At 47.4% G+C, this 25,254-nt stretch overlaps 1 protein-coding gene across 1 annotated transcript; it reads left to right on the forward strand.

Annotated features, from left to right (window-relative positions):
• Positions 1-273: 273 nt before the first annotated feature.
• On the forward strand, positions 274-24,394 carry LIPG (lipase G, endothelial type). Its single transcript, XM_068563407.1, has 10 exons — positions 274-662; positions 3,622-3,803; positions 5,465-5,644; positions 6,972-7,083; positions 12,988-13,209; positions 15,291-15,533; positions 16,210-16,330; positions 17,276-17,494; positions 20,160-20,264; positions 22,319-24,394. The coding sequence occupies exons 1-10, from the start codon at positions 551-553 to the stop codon at positions 22,338-22,340; spliced, it is 1,518 nt and encodes a 505-aa protein (XP_068419508.1). The 5' UTR covers positions 274-550; the 3' UTR covers positions 22,341-24,394.
• The last annotated feature ends 860 nt before the right edge of the window (positions 24,395-25,254 follow it).

A 25,254-nucleotide genomic window follows, 5' to 3' on the forward strand; every position in this document is an offset into this window, starting at 1 on the left:
TGGACACTAGGAAAAAGTGGGGCGGCGAGAGCGCGGCTGCCCGCGAAGCTGACTGGGGAGGAGACAAGGCGGCGCGTGCGGAGTGTCCACGCGGTGGGTGTGCGGCGCTTTCATTCATACTTTGGGGAGTCTTTGGTTCGGGCGTCAGCGAAGGTGTGACCAATCAGAGTCCGGGGACGGGAATAAATTATGCAAATCACCATCTGGCGATGGGTCAGATGACTCCAATACTTTAAAAAACTACCTCGCCCGGGAGCTCGCGGTGTGACAGTGGCGAGCCCTGGCTTCCCGGGCGAGCGGCACGGGTGAGGGCAGATCTGGCTCTGGTTAGAGCATCTTCGCACTCCCCTCACCACCCCGTGGCTCAGTTTAGCCAAGTTTTCATTTTCCACCTTCTCCACCTGCAGCTGTCTAAGGCCACCACTCTCTGTGATCGAGAGAAGCCTTCCCACTTCGAGTCTTACGGGCTCGGACTGCTGGAAACATCGTTCGAGAGGCGGCTTTTTTTTTTTCCTGTGGTCTTTCTAAAAGTCCCGTTTGGGGGAAGGGGATGTGGCCGGGAAGGATGAGAAACTCCGGTCTTCTGCTCTGCCTCTGGAGCGCTTACTGTTGCTTTGCCGCGGGAGGTCCCGCAACCCTTGGTCCAGAGGGTCGGCTGCAAGGTAACGTGTCCTTGTTTTTATTAACACCCCACAACTTCTTTTCTGTGCCAGTTCCCCTCTGTCTTACCCACCCTTCTTCCTCGATCCTGCGACATTCTCCTTCCTTACCCCCTGCGCTGTCCATTTACTCCTCCTAATCAGCCTTGGAGATCACTTGTTCCTCTGCGCTTCTGACGAGGACATCCCCAGCCAGGCATCCAAGAGGCCGCAGGCTGCCGGTGCGCTCGCCCGCGCTCGCTCTCGCCCCACCCCCCTGTCGCTATACGGTTCTCCTCTCGGTGCTGTCCAGTCAGCAGAGTTGGCTGCCAGCAGCTATTTAACCTTGCCCTCCTCTTTGAACCTGGGGTTTTCGAGGCAAGAAGGTTGTTAGAGCTCTATCACCTGGTGCCCTTCCTTTTAATCTCGGCGTAGGTGTCTTGAAAGTTAAGGTATCAGGGTAGCTGGCTCTGGTTTGAGTAGTGCTTGCCAGGAGTACTAGGTGAGCCATTTGTGCAGAGAAGCTGCTGGGCTTATTCCCCAGGTTGCCGGCCTCCTCTTCCCCAAGTCTTTCCAGCCCTCGCTCTGCCTCTTGCTACCTCTCCTCCTCCTCCTCCTCCTTGCAGCTGCCAGCTTTTCTTCTGAGTTCTGCGTGGCAGTCTTTTCTACTGGAGGAACTTGCCCTGGAGGAGCGAGGGTAGGGTCACCCAGCGGGAGTACCAAGTCAATTAGCTAAGCAGAGGAGAGCGGGGAACCTCTGAACCACACACTATTATTTCATCTTATACTATTCTGCTGAGGTTGGGTCCAATGATGTTGGTCCATGTGGCTTATGTGCATGCAGGAGGTTAATTGGAATGAATGGAGAAAACTTGTTTTATTTAACATGTTCCCAACTCTAGTGCAGTTGAACCAGGGTAGGTTGCATCTCTAGCTCCTCTCCTGTAAAATGCTAACATTCCTTCCAAAGTCTATGTTCTGTGATTCTGAGTATTTGCGGACCATTTCATTCATTCAAAAAAGTATTTATTTGCCAGGCATGCTTCTCGGAGTGAGGGATAGAGCAGTGAACAAAATGGGTGTAAACCCCTACCCCCATGGATCTTACATTTCAGTGGTGGGAAAACAGCTAGTCAACTAATTAAAATATATAAATAGTGCTCAGTGTTATGGAAAAAAATAAAGCAGAGGAGGAAAGTACAGAGGGCTGGTGGGAGAAGGTGGTGCAGTGTTAGTCTGTGACCAGGCTTCCATCTCTGAGGGGCTGACCCCTGAGCAAGGAACTGAAGGAGGTAAGAGAATGAGCCTGAGGACATCCGGATGAAGGACGATCATGAAGTCCCAGAGGCTGAAGTGACTCAGGCTGGAAGTAGTAGAAATGAGCTAGAGAACTGTGGTGTCAGAGAGAGCCAGCTGCTAAGGTGAACCTTTTATGTCAGTTTGTGAGTTTATCCACAAGTCGGTGCCAGGAAGCCAGCAGACTCCCTTTCCTTTTTTCCTGGACTTGCCACCTGGTCTCTGTGATTGGCTATCTGGGTGGAAATTGGGAGATATTGAATGAGTTATGTCCGTGGTTCAAATTTCTGTCAGTTGAGGCTTTTGTTCATGACTTTAATGACAAAGTTCTGCTCATGCATATTTAGTGGCATTTTCTGGAACCTTATCCTTTTTACATCTGGTGCATTGCTCTCCTCCCCCTTGTCCGCTTCACCAAACCTGTCCACCACTCTGGTCTCTCTTTCCATGACTCCATTTGTTTTTTAACTCTGGGATAAATGAAGCTCCTGGGATGGTCATTTGGTACCTTTTCACTTGATTTCTGGGTGACCGGAGAGTTTGATTTTCTAATTTCCTAGCCTGTTATCAAGGGATGGTATCCTGGATGGTTGGAAGAATGCTAGATGAGGCTCATTTATGACCTTCTGAAATAGTGTGGTGATGACAGTACCTAGTGTTAAAAGGCCATAGGGACCATCAGTGACATGGGCTGTGTTTTGTAGTAGGGCCATAGTGCCATAGTAGGAGTAGTGCTCCTAGACGGCACTGTGTGTGTGCAGTGGAGCTGAAAAGAGAGGTTTTGCTGCTCTTATGAGCTTCTCCATGGCTTCAATAACTTATTTAATTTATTCAACAAACTAGAAGAATGTCTGGCACATGTCTGGTACTGCAAGGAGCACTGAGGATGCATGAGGTCTTTGGAGCAAGTGTTGAAATCGAGATGAGAGCATTAGGGAAGCCCATTGCATAAGAGGTCAACAGCTCCTTACCTCCAATTCCAAAATCCAAAATCTTTGAAAATTGAAAAATTTGTTTGGCGACTTGTTTGGCAGCAAGAACTGGCCTTACCTGACCTGAACTCTTACTCATTTGGCAGCAAAAACTGACCTGAACCGACAAGAGGGTATTTAGAATCTTTTTTTTTTTTTTTCCCCTCGAGTGTGAGTAGTTATGTATTTCCCTGCAGAAATATTATTGGTGTGTTTGATGAATGGGAATGCCCCAGACCCTGCTGAGGGTGTTATATAATAATATATATAATAATATATTATATATATATATATATTTATATATATATATGCCATAATACCTTTCTAAAATCTGAGAATTTCTGAATTCTGAAACTCAACTGGTCCCAAGCATTTCAGGAAAAGAATTAAGGACCCATACTGTGAAACTAGTAACTTGAGGGAAGGAAAGAGAACTCGTTTGGATGGGGAAGAAGAAAGAAAAGCAAGAGAGACTTATTTCAGATTCACAGTAATTGATCCTAGTGACTAATTAATACTCTTAAATATTGGTGAGATGTCCCTTTTATAACATCTTCGCAACTCTTCTGGGAGGTGAGGAGGAAACATTCAGCAGATGTAGAAACTGAAACCCAGTGGGGTTAAGTAATTTGCTCAAGAGTGAATTAGAACTAGACCCTAGATCTCTCACCACCCAGGCCTGCTAGTTATACCCTTGCTCTGTTATTTCTCCCCAGATGGGCTCAACAAATCCAGGGTTGTACTGGCTGCTGCCAAACCCCCTGTGAGATTTAACCTCCGCACCTCTGAGGACCCAGAGCATGAAGGATGCTACCTCTCCTTTGGCCACAACCAGCCCTTAGAAGACTGTGGCTTCAACATGACAGCCAAAACCTTTTTCATCATTCATGGATGGACGGTGAGCCTCTGGGGGAGGGAGCTCTACAGCTTTCCAGGAGATTTGGTTTCCTTTGTTTTGGTCAATTAGAAAGAATACTGGTGCTTCCAGATTCCACACTCTCTCCCCCTCTTTTCTTGTGGGCTGCTTGTATTTCAGACAGCTGTGAAGAATGTAATGGGCACTTTGCTAAGGGGGCAATCTGGACTCCAGCAGGGTGGTATTTAACACTGGCACACAGCGGGCTTTCAGAAAGTGGCTCTCCTGAGGGCAGCAGCCCAGCTCCACTGGCTCTTAAGGGGCCCTCTAATTACGCTTAATTACATTGGTCAACCACTGCGTCGCGGGGGCCATCCCTCCGTAAGAGCTGAGCTGAACTGAAGCAACTTGACTGACTCAGAGAGTCTGTGAGGAGGCAGCTGGCCTGGCTGGCTGGCCCTGGTTGGCATGGTGCCCTCCTGTTTGCATAGAGATGGCTCCGCTTAAAGGCACTGAGTCTTTATATGACCTAGCTGAGCAATTCACATTGAAAAGCCCATGACGAACTTCAACAAAAAAGGGCTTTAACACTCAGCCTCAGAAGCTTTTGACCAGCGAGGGATTTATTCATTCATCTAATGGCAGTCTGTAGGAAAATGGCACTATTAAGTGAGCAGGTTTCTGCCTTGGCTAATTGGGAGGGGATATTCCTCCTCTTAATGATGAGAGATTCATATCCGTTACATGCTTTCTGGGTCTTTAGGTCTATCACCAACTGTTGGGGTCAGGCCTGGTGGGGGTGGGTGGTATGTAGGCACCTACCTACCTAATGTAATTGAAGGGATGATTAAGGGCCTGCCATCCATCCTCACCCCACAGCCTATGATTAGAATCATGCATTTGAACCTTTATAAGGCCCCCTGTCAAAATGCAAATACAAACTGCCTGCAACTTACAAATGGGTTGCATTCCAGAAAGTTCTTTTATAATCTGTTTGGAACTTGGAACAGCAGTTTCCCATAGAAGCAAGATTGTAAATGGTGTTAGGGTTCCCAGGCCAGGCACAGAATATCTGTTTATCTAATAATGTACTTGTGGATGGGTTTACAACTGGACCTAGTCACCATTTATACTTTGTTTCTGTGGGAAAGTGTGTTCTGAGTTCTAATTTGGGATTCCAGGGACAGATCTTCCCTACCCTGGGGTCAAGAGGGATGGCAGAGATGGCTTGTGGGAAGGGGTCACTTGTTAACTCTGCATTTGCCTAAGAGACAGAATCTCCCTGCATCTCTGAGAAAGAAACTAATTCTCCAGGGCAACCCTTCTCAGCTGCCTTTGAATGATGGACCAGGCCACTTACTTGCCTGATTGTGACAGGGACTTGGGCTAACCTCAGGCCAGCATTGCCACCAACTTATATCTCATAGGGGGCCTATCGGTCAGTGGGGCAGCAGCAGAGGACACCAGCTCTGACATCTTTGATGGGAAAAACTGGAGATGTCAAGCACAATGGAAGACAATCACCCATGTAGCAATCCTGCCTGTGGCTGGCCCGGCTCATGTGCAAGTGTTTGGTGCCTGGGTAGCCAATGTGAAGGTTCCGGAAGTGGCTGGGGAGAAGGTCATGGAACTGAATTCCATATTCATTAGGATTTCTGAAACCCAGAAGAAGAATTTTTTAAAAAGTCCTGTTTTCTCTGCAGATGAGCGGCATGTTTGAAAGCTGGCTGTACAAACTCGTGTCAGCCCTGCAGACAAGAGAGAAAGGAGCCAACGTCGTGGTGGTGGACTGGCTCCCGCTGGCTCACCAGCTTTACACAGACGCGGTCAATAATACAAGGGAGGTGGGACACAGCGTTGCCAGGATGCTCAACTGGCTGCAGGTAACGGGACCAAAGGGAGTCATCTCCTTTTACGAGCAGGACCTTGAACCGGAACCCTTTTAAGAAATATAGGTCAGGGGCTTCCCTGGTGGCACAGTGGTTAAGAATCTGCCTGCCAATTCAGGGGACACAGGTTTGAGCCCTGGTCTGGGAAGATCCCACATGCCATGGAGCAATTAAGCCCGTGGGCCACAACTACTGAGCCTGCACTCTAGAGCCCGTGAGACACAACTACTGAAGCCCATGCGCCTAGAGCCTGTGCTCCGCAACAAGAGAAGCCACTGCAATGAGAAGCCCGCGCACTGTAACGAAGTGTAGCCCCCTCTCACCGCAACTAGAGAAAGCCCGCACACAAAGACCCAACAAAGCCAAAAATAAATAAAAATAAAATAATTAAATTTATTAAAAAAATCTTAGACTGTAAAAAAAAAAAAGACATACAGGTCAGACAGGTCAGTTACAGTGAACTTCAGGAGTCTGAGAATATCTTTGAGATTCCAATTTTTACGGAATTAAGTATTGCTTGAAATATTTGGAAGCTGGGACTTTTAGAAAGCTTTCTGATTATTGACACATTTCTGGATTTTTCCTTTTACCTTACTTGCGGGAAGAAAATTTGCCTTTCGGTTCATTAATTGCTGATGCCCTCAGAAGCCAGGACCAGCTTGTAATCTTAAATACCTACTGAAGTCTGCTCTGGCTTCTGAAGGGTGGCTGGGCTGAGGGTACGGAGGGTTGGTTCAAACCAATGTAGCTTAGTGCCTTGCATCAACTGTGGAAAACAGATCTTGAGGTCTTAAATTTACTTTTTATAGGTTCATGATTTACCTGAGATCAGTGGACGTAATGGGAGGCAGGGGTACACTGGCTAAGTGACCCTATTTGGAATTCCAGCCTGAGCTTCCTTTTAGAAGCCCATGGAATCTGAATCATTTTGGCAGAATTCTGGTCGGGATTCTTGAACAGTCCTCAGTCCTCTACCTGGGTTGTTTTGTCGAGCTTGATTCCTGAGCCATGGGGTCAAATTGCCACCTCCTCATCCCCCCTGCTGAGTGCCCTGTCAGGGTCTGAAGCTTCAACTCTGGGGTCCCAGGCAGGTTTGGGATGAGGAGGTTGGCAGCTCGTGGGCCTAAGAGGGTGGGCAGGGAGTACCCTGCTGCAGGCTGTGGCTGGCACTTAATCTCCGGTGAGCCCGGTGGCTTCGAGCTCCACACTGCCACCCTCCCCGCTCCCGCGTCTCCCCAACGTGATTGACTTGTTGAATTGTTGGTGGCCTGGGGGCTCAGGACCCCACTCTTCACTCACACGCCTCTGTGACTTCCTGCAGGGGAAGGAGGATTTTTCTCTCGGGGATGTTCACTTGATTGGCTACAGCCTTGGAGCTCACGTGGCCGGGTACGCTGGCAACTTCGTGAAAGGCACGGTGGGCAGAATCACGGGTAAGTGCTGCTCCCTTCACTCATGGCTGACCCTGGGGCTCCCTCAGCTGCTCTGCCCACCAGGCTTTCCTGAACCAGAGTGCTCCCTAAGAGGCAGCAGGAGTGAGCCGTAGAGGGTTAGCCTTGGAAGAAACCAGGAGAACATCTAATCCAGGGCTTTTCAAATGTCCAAAAAGTCTCAGAGCCCTTTTTCAAATTGAACTTATGCAGGTCCCCAATGTATGAAACAGATAGAAGGTGTGTTCTGGTCAAAGCTGGGTATTTGCAAGTAATGTTAACCTTGTTATTTGAGCCTCCCCCTTCTCTGGAGGAATTTCTGGGTCCCAGAGCACCAGGGAGCACAGTTTGAAAACCAGGCCTAATGCAACAGGTGAGGAAACACCCAGGGGCAAATAGCTAAGACCCAAGGGCAGAACTGGGGTGGAGCCCAGGCCTGCAAGCTTCTGATACTCACTTCTAGTCTCTGCCCATGATAATGCCAGGACCTCAAGGGAAAGGAATGAGAGATGGGTTGTGGTTTGAATTCTGCCTCTGGTTTCTATTTCATCCACTAACAGCCTCTTTCCCATGTTTAGTTGGCATATTTATTAGTGATAATTACCTGTTTAGAATGAGTGGTTAAATGTTGTCATTAAAGAGACCTTTCTGTCTGATATTGGTACCCAGGTAGTCAATAGAAATTTGAATTTTCCATCTTAGTGAGCTTTTTTTTTTTTAAGTGAAAGCGAGTTTATTTGGAGAGATACACGTTCCATAGGCAGAATTCGTGACCTTTTTAAAAAAAATTTTATTGAAGTGCAGTTGATTTATAATGTTTTGTTAATTTCTGCTATACAGCAAAGTGATTCAGTTATACATATATATATTCTTTTCATATTCTTTTCCATTGTGGTTTATCATGGGATATTGAATACAGTTCACTGTGCTATACAGTAGGACCTTATTTTTATCCATCCTATATATAATAGTTTGCAATTGCTAATCCCAAATTCCCAATCCTTCCCTCCCCCCCTTCCCCTTGGCAAATAATTGGTGACCTTTTGATATGAGAGTTTGATTTAAATCATTGAATGATTGTGAAAAGTGGAAAGGATTCTCTTCCCCATTTGGGGGCCCTCTCAAAAAACATACTCTCCTCTAGGAGAAAATTAATGGCAAATTTTTTTTTAAGATTATATATATATTTTTAAATTAATTAATTAATTAATTTTTGTCCGCCTTGGGTCTTCGTTGCTGCACACGGGCTTTCTCTAGTTGCGGTGAGCGGGGGCTACTCTTCGTTGCGGTGCACGGGCTTCTCATTGCGGTGGCTTCTCTTGTTGCGGAGCACGGGCTCTAGGTGCGCGGGCTTCAGTAGTTGCAGCACGCGGGCTCAGTAGTTGTGGCTCATGGGCTCTAGAGCGCAGGCCCAGTAGTTGTGGCGCACGGGCTTGGTTGCTCTGTGGCACGTGGAATCTTCCCGGACCAGGGCTCAAACCTGTGTCCCCTGCATTGACAGGCGGATTCTCAACCACTGTGCCACCAGGGAAGTCCCTAATGGCAAATTTGTTACCCTGAATTTTTATCCTCCTGCTAGCATTCTTTTATTTGTTTTCCCTCCCAGCTTCTCCCTCACCTCCAACATACTAAGGGCCTAACTGGCCACCCAGAAGGAAAGAGTTAATCATTTCCTTCCTGGCAGTGTTTTCGTTTGAAAACAGGGTTCAGGTAGAAGGGAGTCCTTAGCTAGAGAATGATTTAGTAAAGGTAGAGTTTCTGGTTTCAGCAACAAGCCAGTGGGGCAGATTTAAAAATATATACATTTGTGAGGTTTAGTAGCCCTCCTTAAATCATTGTCCCTGGGCTTAAGTCTAATGAGCACACACACACACACACTCCTTTAGATCCAACTGTTTGATTCAGCATAGTTTGAGAGCTTTACTTTTGGTTATCAAGATGCGGGGCCTGAACTGTCTAATGGGCAATGTGGCCACACATGACTGCTCATTAACCCACTGCTGGAGCAAAGCCGTTGGGCCTCAAGCCCCTCAGGGTTCTATTGGCTGAGCACCTCCTCCTAGCCCCCAACAAGAGGCAAGATGTTGCAGAGCTGGGCCAGCTGTGCTCAAATTGCAGCACACACAAGGCCCCTGCCAGAGCACCAGGGCCAGTGTCCTTGGCAACAAAGACAAGCTGCAGATCCTCCCTCTCCCTCTTTCTTAATCTGAAATGAGATGGGGCTAGTAGGAGAGTTCCAGTTCTTTCCCCCTGCCCGTCTGGGTGGGAGCTGCTGAGATGTGGGCTTCGCCGGCAGAATGCTAATCAGTGCTCTGTGTTGTCTGCGTAGAGCATTGGGGCCTGCATGTCCTGAGCACAGCCCCTTCTCTGCGGCCTCTCTCTGTGGAGCAGGGGACCGGGGTGAACATAACAGGAAGGAATGGCCTCTGTCCAGTTGCCAGGCAGCATCTCAGAGGGTATCTGGCTGACCTGACGCATGCTGCTGTGCATGTCTGATGGGAGAGGCCTGTGCCCTCTCCTCTCCCCTCAGACTTCCCATGGGTCTGGGAACCAGGTGGTCCTGACTGGTAAGAGGACCAGAGACTACAGCTTGTGTGGGGCAGAGGCCAGTGATGCCGCTGTACAGAGGCCAGCAGGGGTCCTTAGCCTGGACCTGCAGGAGGTGCCTGAACCCACAGGAGGTGCCTGAACCCCAGTCTTGCTTGGACCAGAGAGCTGTGGACTGAGGTTTGCTAAAGTTTTATCCTCTTAGGCTTCTGAGGGAATTCTGTGACATACTAAGGAAGAGGTCATATATTTCTAATTGAACTTGTGTCTTGTTAGTTATAAATAAATAAGCAAGCAGATCTGTTCATTCATTCAAGAAATATGAACGAAGTGTCCACCCTGCAGGCTGTGGGCTAGATGCTACCTAATGTCAAGTACTCAGTGTGTGACAGGTATTTTATGCCATATGTAAGCCACATAGCATCCAGGCAAAAGGGTCCTTGGGCTTCATTTTACAGCTGGGGAAAATAGGACTCGGTATGTACTTTAATGATATCTCACACTCTGAGTAGCAGAGCTGGGATTCAAACCCAGGCCATCAGATTCCAGAGCCTGCAGCTCACCACGGCGCAATGCTGCCGCTCTCCCGCTGGGAGAGATGCAGTAGCTGTTACAGCGCAGCAGCCTCTGCCCTGCCAGGCCAGAAGGTGGAGGTTTCCCTGTGTGTATGCGTGTGCACAAGAGTGTGTGTGTGCGTGTGCATGCACGTGTATATTCCATTTGCTGGACAGAACACTCTGGGGGGAGTCTGACTGAACGGAAGAAGAGGTGGTTCTCCATCGTCTCTTTTTTTGGAGGGGATGCGGTCACCCTCCCATTCCCAGTTAAAAAGTAAATTGTGAAACTTTTCCCCAGAGTCGGTGGGCCCTAGCTATGTGTCAGGCGGGGTCAGTCTGGGGACGTGAAGGCTCAGCCTGCCTGCCAGCCGGCCTTTCCAGAAGCCCCGTCAGCCGCTTGCATTCCTCCAGCCCAGCTTGGTTTCCATGGCACTGACTGTCTGGTGGAGACTTTTGTTCACTGATACAAGAGCCCCTCTCTTATTGGCTGCAAAGCAGAATGTTCCTCTTCTTTCTTTCTTTTTTTTTTTTCTCCAGGAGACATGGTGAGAGGCAGGGAGAGGCCACCTGTGTCAGTACTGCGTCCGTTCAGTCCCTAAAAAGAGTCATTGAGGGCTATTCCGGGAAGCCACTGTTTTTGTGCCATCTTTCTTTGTTTGGGGTCCTGGGCTAGAGATGAGCCCCCAGGCAGCCTGGGCTCCCTTTCTGCCTCTGTCATTCATACATTTTTCTCAACTTCAGAGTTTTAATCATTACCAGTTCTCATGAGTAGTGAGTTCCACAAGTTTACTGTCCACTCTGGACAACAGTTCTACCTTTTGTTTATCCTAAAATGACCCCCCTCAAGCCTCACGATGTGCTCCCTTGTTCCACTGCGCTGGGGTCTGGGAAACACTGTTCTATTACTCATCTCCTGCTTTCACAGCTCTGTTCCTGGTCACACCTCCTCCCTACCTTGGTGTTTCTAGGTCCAGGTTTCTCAACCTCAGCAACTACTCATATCTGGGGCCAGATGAGGCTTGTGTGGTTGCTGACCTGTGCATTGCAGGATGTTTATCAGCGTCCCTGGCCTCTACTCCCTAGATGCTAGCAGCTTCTTTTCTCCCTCTTCCCCAATTGTGACAACCAAAAATGCCTCCAGAGGTTGCCAAGTGTCCCCTTGGGAGCAAAATCCCTCCTAGTTGAGAACCACTGTTCTAGACTAAACAAACCCCCTTCCTCTGCTGCACATAATCTTTTCTTAACTTTCTCCAGGTCCTCTCTCTGTGTCTGTAGGGCTCTAGATTGGGATGAATCCGGCTCCCATAATTACTTAAGCTTGGTAATAGTAGCTAGTATTACCTTGACAAGCCCTTACTCCTTAATATCACACAAGAACTGTATGAATCAAGACATTCAGATTTCATGTTCGAAATGCTACCGAAGCATGGAGAAGTTTTTCCAAAATCTGGTCCACAGACCACTTATTTTTAGGATCAGCTGGGGAATAAACCTCTATTTCTGGGCTCTACACCAGACCTACCAATCAGAATCTCTTGGGGGTCAGGGAATCTGCATTTTATGCTTTGCAAATTCTATTTTGAATGGTTTTACACTCATGTGGTTCCCAAACAATTATACAAGATGGTGAAAGTGTCTCTGTTGCTGCCACTATCTTTGCAGTTGCCTTCCCTGCCTTCTCCCCCGACACACATACACACAGGTGACCTGGGACTTGTGTGTCCTCCCAGAGCTTTTCATAGCTACACGGTGGAATCCAAAGTTGTAAGAAGCTCCCCAGAGACATTTGCGCTGTTTCAAATGTGAGAACCAGTGCTCTCTGCAGTGCTGTTTGTTTGTTTGATACAGAAAGTTAGCAGACAAAAGGTTTTCTCCTTGTGGCTGCAAAGGAGAGGAATTCTGGAGGCCTGAGATACGGCTGCTCAGTGTGCCTGGTGTACCCGCCTCTTGCCATTCCACTCCTGGGCCTGATTCATAACTAAAGGAAGGGGAAGTGTAAGTCCAAATACAAATAGCTCAGTTTGGGGAGACTGAGTCTTCCCTCTTGAAGATGTAGGTAGCTTAGTTATTCCGTCAAAATTCTGCTAAAATTAAGATTGTGGAAGGCTCCCAGTGGCAGAATAAATGGAATGAATGGCTTAGTTTCGGCCAGCCCAAGTTCTTTCTAGAACTGCTTCAGTTCTTTTTTTTTAATTTATTTAATTTATTTATTTTTGGCTGCATTGGGTCTTCGTTGCTGTATGCGGGCTTTCTCTAGTTTTGCGAGCGGGAGCTGCTCTTCGTTGCGGTGCGCAGGCTTCTCATTGCGGTGGCTTCTCTTGTTTCGGAGCACAGGCTCTAGGCGCGTGGGCTTCAGTAGTTGCGGTGCACAGGCTCGGTAGTTGTGGAACGTGGGCTCTAGAGCGCAGGCTCAGTAGTTGTGGCGCACGGGCTTAGTTGTTCTGTGGCACGTGGGATCTTCTCAGCCCAGGGGTCGAACTCGTGTTCCTTGCACTCGCAGGTGGATTCTTAACCACTGTGCCACCAGGGAAGCCTCTAGAACTGCTTCAGTTCTGACAGTGCGCGGTTCCTCAGATCCACGTGTCAGTTGAACCTCGTGGCCAGTTTACTGAGTCAGCTGAGTTGTCAGGACAGGTGAAGGCGTCAGGAGAAAGCATACGTTCCTCTGCAGCAGGCACCATACCCTTTAGGATTCCCAGGGTGGGGATGTCTTCATTTTACACTCGCCGACTTAGCTATCCATCAGGAATCGCTGCCTTAGCGCACCTGACACAGCTGGTCTTGGCTCCCCCTTCTGCTGTAGGTTTGGATCCTGCTGGGCCCATGTTTGAAGGGGTTGACATCCACAAGAGGCTGTCCCCTGACGATGCAGACTTCGTGGATGTCCTGCACACCTACACGCGCTCCTTTGGCTTGAGCATCGGGATTCAGATGCCCGTGGGTCACATTGACATCTACCCCAACGGAGGTGACTTCCAGCCGGGCTGTGGACTCAACGATGTCTTGGGGTCAATTGCATATGGAAGTGAGTTCCTTATTTTTTGTTTTGACTCAGTTATAGCGTCTCCTCCTAAATCAGCCAGAGCTGTTAGTGCTCCCGACAGCACCCATTTCATTATTCCCACTACCCCCCAGTGGCCCTTCAACACTGTTCATTCCACAGTTCATCATCCTGCAAGCCTATTAACAGCCTTCCCGTGGTCTCTGCTCTGCTTTCTTGTGCTTTGAGGTCACAGTTATTATTGGTTAATTTCTTTTTATAACAAAAGGAATACATATTTGTTGGGAAAATAATCAAGCATTACAAAATTGCCTAAAGCAAGAAGTAAAAGTACCCCCTCATCTCCCACACCTACTCCTACTTTCACTCTCCAGATGTAGCCAATATGAACATGTTGTGTGTATCCTTCCACTCTTATTGCTTTGCAAATTTATTTGTGTGTGTGTGTGTGTGTGTGTGTGTGTGTGATATTTTTCAAAATCACATTGTTCTGCAACTTTGCTTTTTCAGTCCTAATATATATTATGGGCATTCTTAGACATCAGAGTACACATATCTACTTACCTTATTCTTGTAAAAGGCTGTATAATATTCTTTAGCATGGATGTACTATAATTTAATTTTTTGTAACATTTTAAAGAAGTAAAATCAAGATTCTTCCTCCATTCACTTATAATCTATCTTCCTGAATGCCTAAGCCTATTCCCAGCAGTCTTGGGCTGAAGTGAGTTTGCTGCTGAAACTGTTGTGCTTGGTTTCTCGTTTGCTCACCGCCTTGCATCCCGGCAGCATTTCTAAGTCTTGGCCCCAGTTGGCTCTCTCCACTGTGATGCTCTGCTCTTGGGATGTCTACTCTGTCACTCAGTCTTAAGTTGCCCTCTCCCAAGGTGATAACATCCAAGGAGCCCCTGCGGGGCTTGGGGGTTCATGCAAGGGGAGTTCAGCCCTGCCTCAGGGGGATCAGATGATGGCATTTCTTAAGGCTGGTGATGTTAATGCGGAAGGGGAAGGGGAGCTTTGCCAAATTTTTCTTAAGTTCCAAGGATTTACTGGAACTATTGGCTTTAGCCTCTGGTTGCAAGAAATAATGATTACTACGGCTCAAAAAAATCCAAATTATACTCCTAACTTTGCAACAAACTGACTCTGTGACCCTGAGCAAATGACTTCACCTCTAAGGGCATTTGGGTCCATAATCTACAACTGAAAGCATTGGACTAGAATGAGGTTGGCAAACATTTTCTTTCCTTTTTCTTTTTAAGGTTTTTTTAAAAAATAAATTTATTTATTTTGTTTATTTATTTTTGGCTGTTTTGGGTCTTCGTTGCTGCTCTTGTGAGCTTTCTCTAGTTGCAGCACGCAGGCTCGGTAGTTGTGGCGCGCTGGCTCTAGAGCACAGGCTCAGTAGTTGTGGCGCATGGGCTCTGTTGCTCCGTGGCATGTGGGATCTTCCCGGACCAGGGATCGAACCCGTGTCCCCTGCATTTGCAGGCGGATTCTCAACCACTGCGCCACCAGGGAAGCCTGGCAAACATTTTCTTAAAGAGTCAGCTAGTAAATATTTCCAGCTTTGCAAGCCATACAGTCTCTGTTTCAACAACTCCACTCTGCTACCGTAGCGTGGAGGCAGCCAGAGACAACAGGTAAATGAATGAGTGTGGCTATGTTCCAATAAAACTTTACTAAAATGGGGCCAGCCTGCAAGGTGCAGTTTGCTGAGCCCCGGACTAGATGATGTTTAGCATATGATCCATTTCCAGCGTTTTGTGACCGCACGACTCTGTCGGGACTTAGTGACTCTTACTGCACAACTGGTCTCCATCACCCTGTTTAGTGCCTGTCCGATGCACTCTCTTGCTCTTTATCGCTTCATGTATATCAGTGCTGTCTTCCCACCCGGAGGGCGAGCAGTTCGGTGGCAGGACTGGCTTTCAGTTCTAAAGACAGCATATCACTGGGCATGCATTAAAGATGACACAAACAAGCTTACTAACAGCGACATGAAAAGCAGTTATTTCTGATGAAGTGTACAGTACTTACTGATGGAGTGGGCGGATCACCGAGAAGCAGCTCACCCTGATGGTCTCCATCTCTCTCTCCCCCAGCAATTGCAGAGGTGGTGAGATGCGAGCACGAGCGGGCAGTACACCTCTTTGTCGACTCCCTGGTGAATCAGGACAAGCCGAGCTTCGCATTCCAGTGCACGGACTCCAACCGCTTCAAAAAGGGGATCTGCCTCAGTTGCCGGAAGAACCGTTGTAATAGCATTGGCTACAATGCCAAGAAAATGAGGAACAAGAGGAACAGCAAAATGTACCTAAAAACCCGGGCAGGCATGCCTTTCAGAGGTAACCTTCATCCAAACCTGCATTGCCCTGGGGAAGGACATTTTTCCTCCTTCTAAATACCACATTGTAGATGGGCACATTCCTGCAGTTAAATCAAATAACTGCAAATCACATTAAATTGTGTATGCCCTAGGAAAGTAAATCTTTAAAAATAAATGATGGGGACTCCTTTTGTGATGTGAATCATCACTCTATGATCACAATATCGCTATCTTAAATTTCTATCTTGCATTTAGCTTTTCAAAGCTGTTTCATATTTATTTTCTCATTTGATCATCAAAATAATCTGTGATAGGACTAACAGGGGATCAAAATGATATCTCGCATTTTTATAGCATGTTATAAAACCGTAAGGTTTTGTGGGTATTGTGGTTGGAAGTTGAGGCTCAAGAAGTTAATACCTTGGTCCTTAATTCAAGGTCACACAGCTAGAAAGTATCTAGGTCAGCATCCCCCAAAGGTCCCCCAACCCCCAAGTTCAGGGCTCCTTCTTCTATACTGCAGTGACCTCTTAGGCCATTGGACAGAATGAGATCAAAGGGAGTTTAGAGGCTGGGCTGGACCAAAAGGATGAGAGTCCCTAAAAACTCACTGTGCTGGGTGACTCAGTTTGGGTCAGGGTGCCCTAAGATGACAAGCAAGGCTCACAAATGTCTTTGTTCTGCTGTCTCTGCAGTTTACCATTATCAGATGAAAATCCATGTCTTCAGCTACAAGAACATGGGAGATATCGAGCCCACCTTTTATGTCACCCTTTATGGCACCAGTGCAGACTCCCAGATTCTGCCTTTGGAAATGTAAGTCATGGGTTTCCTTTGCTGAGTTCAGGACAGAGAACGAGTTGGTTTGAAAAGGAGAGAGAGTGCAGGAGCTCTCTGTGTGCCAGGTGAACAAGTGCAGGGGAGCTAGTCTGCGTGCCAGGGAGGAGCTGGGTGGTTCCTCTCCTGCTTCACACTCTCCACCTAGCCCTTGACTCAGAAAGTTTCTGGGAGGGCAGCTCCTGGGATGAATCAGCAGCGTGAGAATCTGCTGGATCAGCTGGGCAGAAACTACTGTTTCATTTCAGAGAACGCCTGATTCCTGAGGCTTTAGGAAATTTGGAACTTGATAAATGTCATCCCTGGCATGTTTCTAATTATCTGTGGGAGGGGCACACAGTGATCTGTATACATTGAGCACTTGTAAGGTGCAAAGCGCCACGCTGAGTAATGCTGGGCTTGCAGAGTAACGTCATCAGAATACTCGCTCTCAGGGCTGGGGGTCTAGCGGGAGGAACGGGCTTGTACGCACACACTCATGCACACAGATGGGGTGAGACAGGTTCCCCCAAGTGCCACGTGAGAGGGACAGGCAGGAGGGGCTGGGAGTTCTGAAGGAGATGGATGCCTGTGGGCTGAGAGGAAGAGGCACTGTTGAGTGGGGATGTGACTTCTTTGCGCTTTCTCATTTCTGTTCTTTCCTGGTCTTGTTCCACCACCCCCCCCCCCAGGAAGTAGCATAAATGGGGAGATGCTCAGGAATGGTTTGGGGTGCCGTGGGCAACATTATCTCTCTGCCCGTGTGGAGCACAGCTGAGTTTTCATCCCGGCCCTGCTGGTGGGACGTGGAGGACATAGGGGGGACCTCTTGTGCATTTCTCTCCAATCCGAGTGGGGCAGGTGCTGCCACTGCGTCTACCTCCACGGTGCTGCAGTTTTCCAGGTGGTGGGGGGACTGAGACCAGCTTCCCTCTCCCCTTGCAGAGTGGAGCAGATCGGGCTGAATGCCACCAACACCTTCCTGGTCTACACCGAGGAGGACTTGGGAGACCTCCTGAAAATCAAACTCACCTGGGAGAGGACTTCTCAGTCCTGGTACAACCTGTGGAAAGAGCTTCGCAGCTACCTGTCTCAGCCCCGCAGGTCCGAGCAAGAGCTGAATATCAGACGCATCCGGGTCAAGTCCGGGGAAACCCAGAGGAAGTAAGTGCCTCACGACCCTTTCTGTGTTCTGTGTCCATGGTCAGCAGAAGGTGTGTGTCTCTGCAGCGTCCTTTCCTTTGCTAAGTGTACACCTTCCATCTTTCCGTATCCAGAGTACATGGGCAAAACCGCAAACCCTTTGCGAGGAAAACTGAATTGCAGATCAAGTCCTCTGTCAACTGTTGTGCAGCTTGTGCCCTGATCGCAGGCCCTGGGCTGAGAGGCGTGGGCAAGCGGGGGCTGGAATCCAGCCCTTGTTCCATTTGCCAAGCCCTGTGCTGGCCCGGAGGAAGGGGGCTTCTCCTGGACAGGGCTCTTTAGGAGTGCTGCCTTGTTAATTTGTTTGCTCTGGGGTCCGTGCAACCAAAAGCCTTTGCTTGCTCCTGTCCAGAGCAAACCAGACTACCCAGTTTAGGGAGCCTGCATGGATGAGGTCTGTGGGAGTCCTGGCTTCCCTTGCATCCAATTTTCAGAGCATTATACCTCTCCCTGGGAGGCTCTGACTCAAGGACATGGGTGGGGCGCTAACGTCAAGTAACAGAGATTCCTCTGTGCCATGCCAGCTGGCAGTTTCCCCACGTCTGTTAACCAAGCCTAACACGAAAAATCCACCCCTAAATCAGCCACTAAAACGCGCCTTGACTCTTGGAACAGCTTCTAAGTGGGAGCCAGGAAGCCCGGAAGACCTTTGTCAAGAGAGGAGGGTTTCCTTGGCCAAATCCTTCAGCAGACCTCCGGGAGGTCACTGCCAGCCTTGGAATGGTGGGAAGAAGCCTCCACCCTCTTTCTGTCTCTGCTGGCATTTTCTCCATTACAGTTCTTCATGCGTCCCGTTTCCATCCACCACCTAGGGTGCAGCTTGGCCATGCAGGGGGTGGAGGCTTAGGTTGCTTGTCTGAGTGATTCTGGTCTAAAGACCTGTGCACTGGTGTGTATGTGGCAGGGGTGGGTGCCAGCTGAGGGGAGCTGTTAGTATGAAGGCTGTGGTCTGGATAATTGCGTGTCTTTTTCCTTCTCTCGGTGCTTATAAGTGCAGCCTGTACCAGAAAGATGTGTGGTAGCAGAAAGGTGATCATTTTTATAAAACATTTCAAATTTAATAAACCACTGAGACAATAAATGTAAACCATTTTCATATTGGTTTCAGATATAAGATTTTAAATAGTAAAACATTACAGATAAAGCTGAAACCCCCTTGTGCCCCTCCCCTGTCCGACTCCTCCCCTTTCAAACCAAATGTACTGATCTTCCAACATTAACTAATGTTAGTGTGTTTTCCTCTTCATGATTTTTATACTTTCACTACTTCTGTTTGTATCCATAAACAACCTATAGAATTGTTTTGGTTGCTTCTGAAGTTTACATGAGTGGACATATTCCTTTAAAAGTTGCTTTTCTCCATTCAACATAGTTTATGAGATTTATCCAATGCATACAGATCTGGTCTATTCACATTCAACTCCTGTATGTAAACACCATTGTTCTGCTGAATATTTAAGTTGTTGCTACTTTTTTGCAGTTACAAATAGTGCTGAGATGAACATCCTGGGACATCTTCCTTGTGTACGTGTGTGAGGGCTTCTTTGGGGCATGTTGAATCACTGGGTTATAGTACATGTATTCTCCAACTGGACTGCGTATTATTAAATCCCTCTCCAAAGTGGTTGGACCAATTTTTAATCTTATCCACAGAGTAAGAGCTTCCTTTTCCCCTCCTCCTCACCTACCTTTGGTGGACATTCTTGCTATTCCGTTGAGTGTGAATTGGTCCCCGACTGTTGTTTTCATTTGTATTTCCTGATTGTGAGTGTTGCGGATGTTTATGGGCTGTTTGGGCTTCCTGGAGAAGGTTCTGAAAGCTGTTCGGAATGTGGCTTTTGTCCTGCTGGTAAGCGTCACGGTCAGGTGTCCCACACGTCTATTGGTCATGAGGTCATGCTGTCCACACACCACTGAGGCTGGGGCAGTCCACATGGTTGGGCTGTAAGTTACAGTTGAAACGGTTATTAGATCACTGATTCTTCCTGTGATCTTGGTTGTCTGCTTCTTGAACCTTTGATGTTAACTCACAGCCGAGTTCCAGTTACGCTTGTCAATGGGTATTTCTGGACACCATGCTGGAGGGAACTGGAGTTCCTCCGTTCAAGGAGTTTATAGTGCACCATGGGTGCAAGAATCCACAAGCTATTCAAGGCAGGATATAATGTGTCAAAATTAGCTAAAGCTTTCATTATTAACTCCATGTCATAAGAAGTAATGACAATAACAAAAGCAACATTTATATAAGGATGTGCCTATTTATTAAATTGGAAGGTCAATGGAGGGTTAGATTAATAAGGTCTCGGGCAATCAGGGAGGCTTCAGAGAGGATATGCCTTGGTAGCCTGGCAGGCTTTTGGATAGACAGAAGGAAGAAGGTGGAAGGGGTGTGATTAAAGTCTGCATGAGCTGAATCATGGGAGACATCAAAGTGAGACACTTTTGGTGTGCTTGTAGCAGCAGTGGGGAGTTCTGAAGGGTCTTGAGTCAGGGGTCACATGATAAAAACTTCTCTTTTCTCCTTATTCCATCTGCCTCAGGTCCAGAAAGCACCATATGGCTGATGCACAGCCATGTACCTACCCCTAGAGTTTTGGCTACATCAGTGGTTTCTTTTTCCTCCTAGACTGACTTTTTGTGCAGAAGATCTTAAGAACACTCGCATATCCCCTGGCCAAGAGCTCTGGTTTCACAAGTGTCGGGATGGCTGGAGAATGAAAAATGAAACCAGGTAAGCAGGACATTCTCAGAGGTTCATGCAATGCATGATGATGGGTCCCCTAGTGTAGGCTGGACATGCGTCTGGCACTTGGGACATAGAAGTCAACAAAAACAGATAAAAGTCCCTTCCTTTATGAAGATGACCTTCTGCTGGAAGGAGATAGACAAATCAGTGTGATAGGATGTTGGATGGTGTGAATGTCCCTTTGCCTCTTGCTCTGCTTCATCCTGTAGGTGTCACAGCCGTGGTCCTGCTGGAATGAGGTCTTTCAGTGACTAAGTCCCCAAGCTTGGTACCCATGTCCTCATCTTAGATGGAACTTCTCTGTAGTGACTGGGGCCGTGGAAAGTTCCAGGGCTCCCAGCTTCCTTCTGGGCACCAGGTTGGAGTGGGGAGTTGGGTGGGAGGTAAGGGAGAAGCACAAGGCATAGCCCCCCTTTAAGGTATTTTGGAACCCAGGTTGGTGTGAGTGGATATTAGTGGGCGACTCTCCCCCTTTTTGAGAAGCAGGAATGCTCATGTGCTCTTGCTTCAGTGTCCTCCTTGCCCCGTGTAAGTCTCATTATCTCAGAATTGAGGAAGGATGATCTCGTGGTATGAGGCAGTGGGTGCATCCAAAAGGGGACTCCGTCACACACCCTCTGAGTCTAAATGCCTGCTGAGGAGGAGGGAGATGGCCCCCACCAGCCCCTACCCCTGGTTCCATCAGAGGTACTAGATGATAATGCTGCTGCCTTACACCGAGCACGGAGTGTGCGCCCACCCTGTGTTAGTGCCTTCCATACATCATCTCATTTACTTTGATCATCAAGCTCATGGTGCTGGTGTCGTAACCCTGTGAACAGTTGGGGAACCTGAGACTCAGGGAGGTTTGGTCACTCTTTCCAGGTCCCCCACTTGGTGATGGCAGAGTAAGGATTTGAAGCAGGTTGGTTTACTCTAAAGCCTGTGCTCTTTCTCGCGCATGGAGGTTCCACTTGCTCAGATAAGTCGCCACTCCTCAATCTGGGTATCAATTATCAAGCAGCTGCGCCCGTGCTGGGATCCCCTGTGATTAACTGTCTGCCAACCCCGGGGGGCTGGGCTACATCCTGGCTGCTCTGTCTCCTGTTCAGGAGCATCAACGTGACCACAAGCTCGGTGATCACAGGACTTGTGGGATTCTGAAAACTGCCCATCTAATTAAGTGACTCAGTCTAGTCTGGATATGATTTTCTGCTATAGTAATAATTTTAATTCTTTATGTTTGTATTCAAATTTATACCTTTCCAAGTGCTTCCACATGTATTAACTTCATTGATCCTCAGAACAGCCATGTAAATTGGACACACCCAGGAAGGATTGCTATTCTTATTGTTATTCTTATATACTTCTTTTCCACTCCAGAACTTCGTAACAGTTGAGAACGTTATACCTCACCTCAGAATGCCCCTTTGAGAAAACAAGTTCTTTCCTTTGCCCTCAAAGGAACAGAAAACAATAGGAGCCCGAGTAATAAGTCAACACCAAGAAGTGGTGAATCCCTGGACATATATTACTCCTTCAGTACTCTCTCTCCTGCCATGGAGACCGTTCACCTGTTCACAGAGAAGGAGACTGAGGTTCCAAGAGGCTCAATAGTGCATTAGTGTAGCTGAGACTAGAATCAAGATGTCCTGACTTTGCCTTGCCCCCTTCCTGCCATACTGCAGGCTCTCTTGTGTTTCTAGATCAAAGCAAAGGAGCACTTTATAGTTCTTCCCGAAGTTGTGTTTGTGTGTGTGTGTGCTTGTGTGCACATGTGCGTGCTGTGGGTGAGTATTCTGCTAAATATGCAGGTGTCAACACTGTAGTGTATGGAACTGGGAACCCAGAGCAGGCTCCGGTGTGGTGTTTCTCAAAGTGAATCTGTGGCTTGTTGGGGGAGGGGGAGGAAGGAGCATTCAGGACTGTCTCCATTTGTTCTGAAGGGAAGCAAATAAAAGAGGCTGATAGGTATGGAAGAAAGCTTGGTCTTGTGGTAAACAGAGTTGCATGTTTGCAAAGCCAGCTAATGAACACCACTCCCACGTGGTTCCTTTCAGTCCAACGCTGGAGCGTCCTTGAAGGTGCCCGCAAGGCCCCCCACTCCCTGATTTCCAAGCACATGGAGGAACGTTACTGCTGAGGACCCACCTGATGGAAAAACCCTTCTTGGCCTTGACCCTGGAGCAATGGGAGGAGCCCGCTTGCTGGGCCCAGCACCGTGCCTCCTGTGATGGCTGGGACTTTTCTCCAGAGGAGACCACATACTGCTGTTCCCGCTGCTGCTCTAGGATAGCTCTAACGCCAGATCTGTGTGCAAACAGCCGATACCCTGGCCTCTATGCACACCGGGCTGGTTTCTCAGTGACTGGATGAGCTTGTGCTTCACCCAACAAGGAGCACAGGCTCTGAGTGACTCTGCGTGGAAGGCTGTCAGCTGCCTGACCTGACTTGAGTCATAGTGAGGGGTCTTGCTGCTGGGAGCTGACTCGTGTCGGGATGGCAGACCTGGGACCTTGTTCACCGGGGGAGGGAGAGTAGATCTGGGGAGGTGTGGAGAACCCTCGCTCTTGGGGTTCGATGGGTAACTGGTAATGTGGACTGGTTACATTTCATTCGGTCCTGCTCCCCAACTCCTTCTCTAAAGCACACATCATTGGCTTTCTTATTTTTCCATTGCTCATTTTTTGATTGGACAAATGTTTATTAAGCACTGAAACTTAATTATCACGTGGCAGTAGATACCTTAGTAAATCTTTGCAGACCATCTTCTCATTTGAAACCTAATGGCGTTGGGATGTCTAGGCTCCCTTAGATGATCCATGAATATGCACGTGATATGAAAGGCATGAGAGGCACTGGGAGGGCTACAGGATGTAAAAGTTGGGGACCCTGGGGCTTTAAGTGATTTCTACCTATTTCTTCTTAGTTAAAGTGCATCTCCCTTAAGAGTTACATCTTTGATCACCAGCAGAGTGGCAAGCGGAGTGTTATACGTGTTAGGGACAGAATGGTGCCAATTGCTGAATATGATTGGCAAAATCTCTTCTGTGTAGGAAGCTGGAAGCTATTACATATGTTACACATGTCTGTTCATACAGAAACCAGCACCTGTCACACACAGCTGGTGCCAAGATTGAATTAATGCCATGCTTTTTCCTTGAAATATCTTCCTCCAATACCAGTGCCCTTTCTGCGCCGAACTTCTTCAAAAAGCCCCTAATTCTAGATCTTGGTTTGAATTAATATACATGATATCTGAGGAACCCTTTTATAATTTTCAAAAGATTTGAACATGCATCACTTAATTAGAGACTCGCAACAGGAGGTGAGCAGGGCAGTTACTATTATCTCTGTTTTACAAAACCGAAGCTTAGTGAGGTTCAGCACGGGCCTAGAATTATATACCAAGTTGGTAGAGGAACCAGGTGAGGACCTAGACTTCCTGGAGGCAATGCCCATGGTATGCTCATCTCCGCAACTTCATCAGGACTTGTATAGCCACTTCCCACCAATATGCCCCAGATGTAACAAACAAGGAATTTTTTTCAGAGCCATCCATGGAACCCGAAACTCTTTTATTAATATATAACTGGGAGAACAACTGGGCCAGGGGTTGGGATTTTTATGGATGAGATTGATTTGGAAGGAGATGTGATGTCAAGTGGGAAAGGGGGAGAGCAATTTTCTCTGTACTTAGGTTTTTAAAGGACATTGTTTTCATCTCTCTTGTGCCAAAGTTGTGTCATCGTTCTGTGCCAAACCTCTGAAGACATAACCAGTCAAATACATTAATTCAAGGTATTTTCTCAATCCAATTGTGTGCCTTTTCTGTTGCTTCTGTGATTGCATTCTAGCCAAAGTAGAGCTTGTATTATTGACTGTGCATCCTGGTTACTTCTGCTTTTGTAATGGAAGCCTTGGGAATCGAATCCTCAGTGGGTCCTGTATTTATACATTTGGCTTGAAGCCTTATTTGTATATAATGATGCTTTTTTAAATGCTTAGAATACTATTTATTTCTCAAGTGTATATAATGTATAAAAATAAATATATGGTTAGTTTTTACTTTATGATTAACCAATTTCAAGATTAAAAATTTTAATAGTAAAATAATAAAATTCTACAAAATTCTTCATGGTCTAGCAGCTCAGTTCTTAAAATTTGAAAGAATTATGCCTGCCTAAGCCTAGGTTTTGACAAAAAGTTACTTTAATATAGGATATATTCTCTATTTGATACTAATTGTTGGTAAGAAGCAGACAACAACTCCTTTCACTGAAGAACAAGAGGAGAAATTATTCGAATCGCAATAGAAAGTCCTGAAGGTGGATGTTTGGAAGGACTGGGGAGGAGGGCTAGGCATTGGGGAACATTGGTGAGGATATAGGTTTGGTCCCATGGGATCTAGATAACAGTGACTTAAACCAGATAGAAGATGAATTCTCTATTGTGTTAAAGTCTCGACTGGTATTGAGGTTCTGTTCCATAAAGCCAGGCTCTTAGATTTTGCTCTGTCATTCCTAAGATGTTCCCCTCACCCCCGCAGTCCAAAGTGTCCCCCATTAGGTCCCCTTCTAGCCCATGGGAGGGTGGAAAGGGGGGGAAATGTTCCCTTTTAAGAGCATCAATGAGGAGTTGCCCACATTCTATGGCCAGAAATCAGTCGGATGATCACACCAGAAGCTGAAAAATACTGTCTTTCTTCAGGGTGCCCAGGGACCCAGCTGAAAATGCAATTAAATATTTATTTATTTATTTGGCTGTGTCGGGTCTTAGTTGTGGCATGCGGGCTTTTCCTTGTGGCGCCCGGGCTTCTCTCTAGCTGTGGTGCGCAGGCTTAGTTGCCCCGAGGAACGTGGGATCTTAGTTCCCTGATCAGGGATTGAACCCGCGTCCCCTGCATTGGAAGGCGGATTCTTAACCTCTGGACCACGAGGGGAGTCCCAGGAATTCATTTTTATTCCCTTTAAGTTGTCCTTTAAATCATTCCATC

This window comes from Eschrichtius robustus, chromosome 14, assembly GCF_028021215.1.
Source record: "Eschrichtius robustus isolate mEscRob2 chromosome 14, mEscRob2.pri, whole genome shotgun sequence".
Taxonomy (NCBI): Eukaryota; Metazoa; Chordata; class Mammalia; order Artiodactyla; family Eschrichtiidae; genus Eschrichtius; species Eschrichtius robustus.

Bases quoted from the DNA above. Each gene is read 5' to 3' on its own strand.
- LIPG (XM_068563407.1), top strand. From the start codon at position 551: ATGTGGCCGGGAAGGATGAGAAACTCCGGTCTTCTGCTCTGCCTCTGG. The intron at 16,331-17,275 runs GTAAGTCATGGG...CTCCCCTTGCAG, and splicing joins CAGATTCTGCCTTTGGAAAT to AGTGGAGCAGATCGGGCTGA. The intron at 20,265-22,318 runs GTAAGCAGGACA...GGTTCCTTTCAG, and splicing joins AGAATGAAAAATGAAACCAG to TCCAACGCTGGAGCGTCCTT.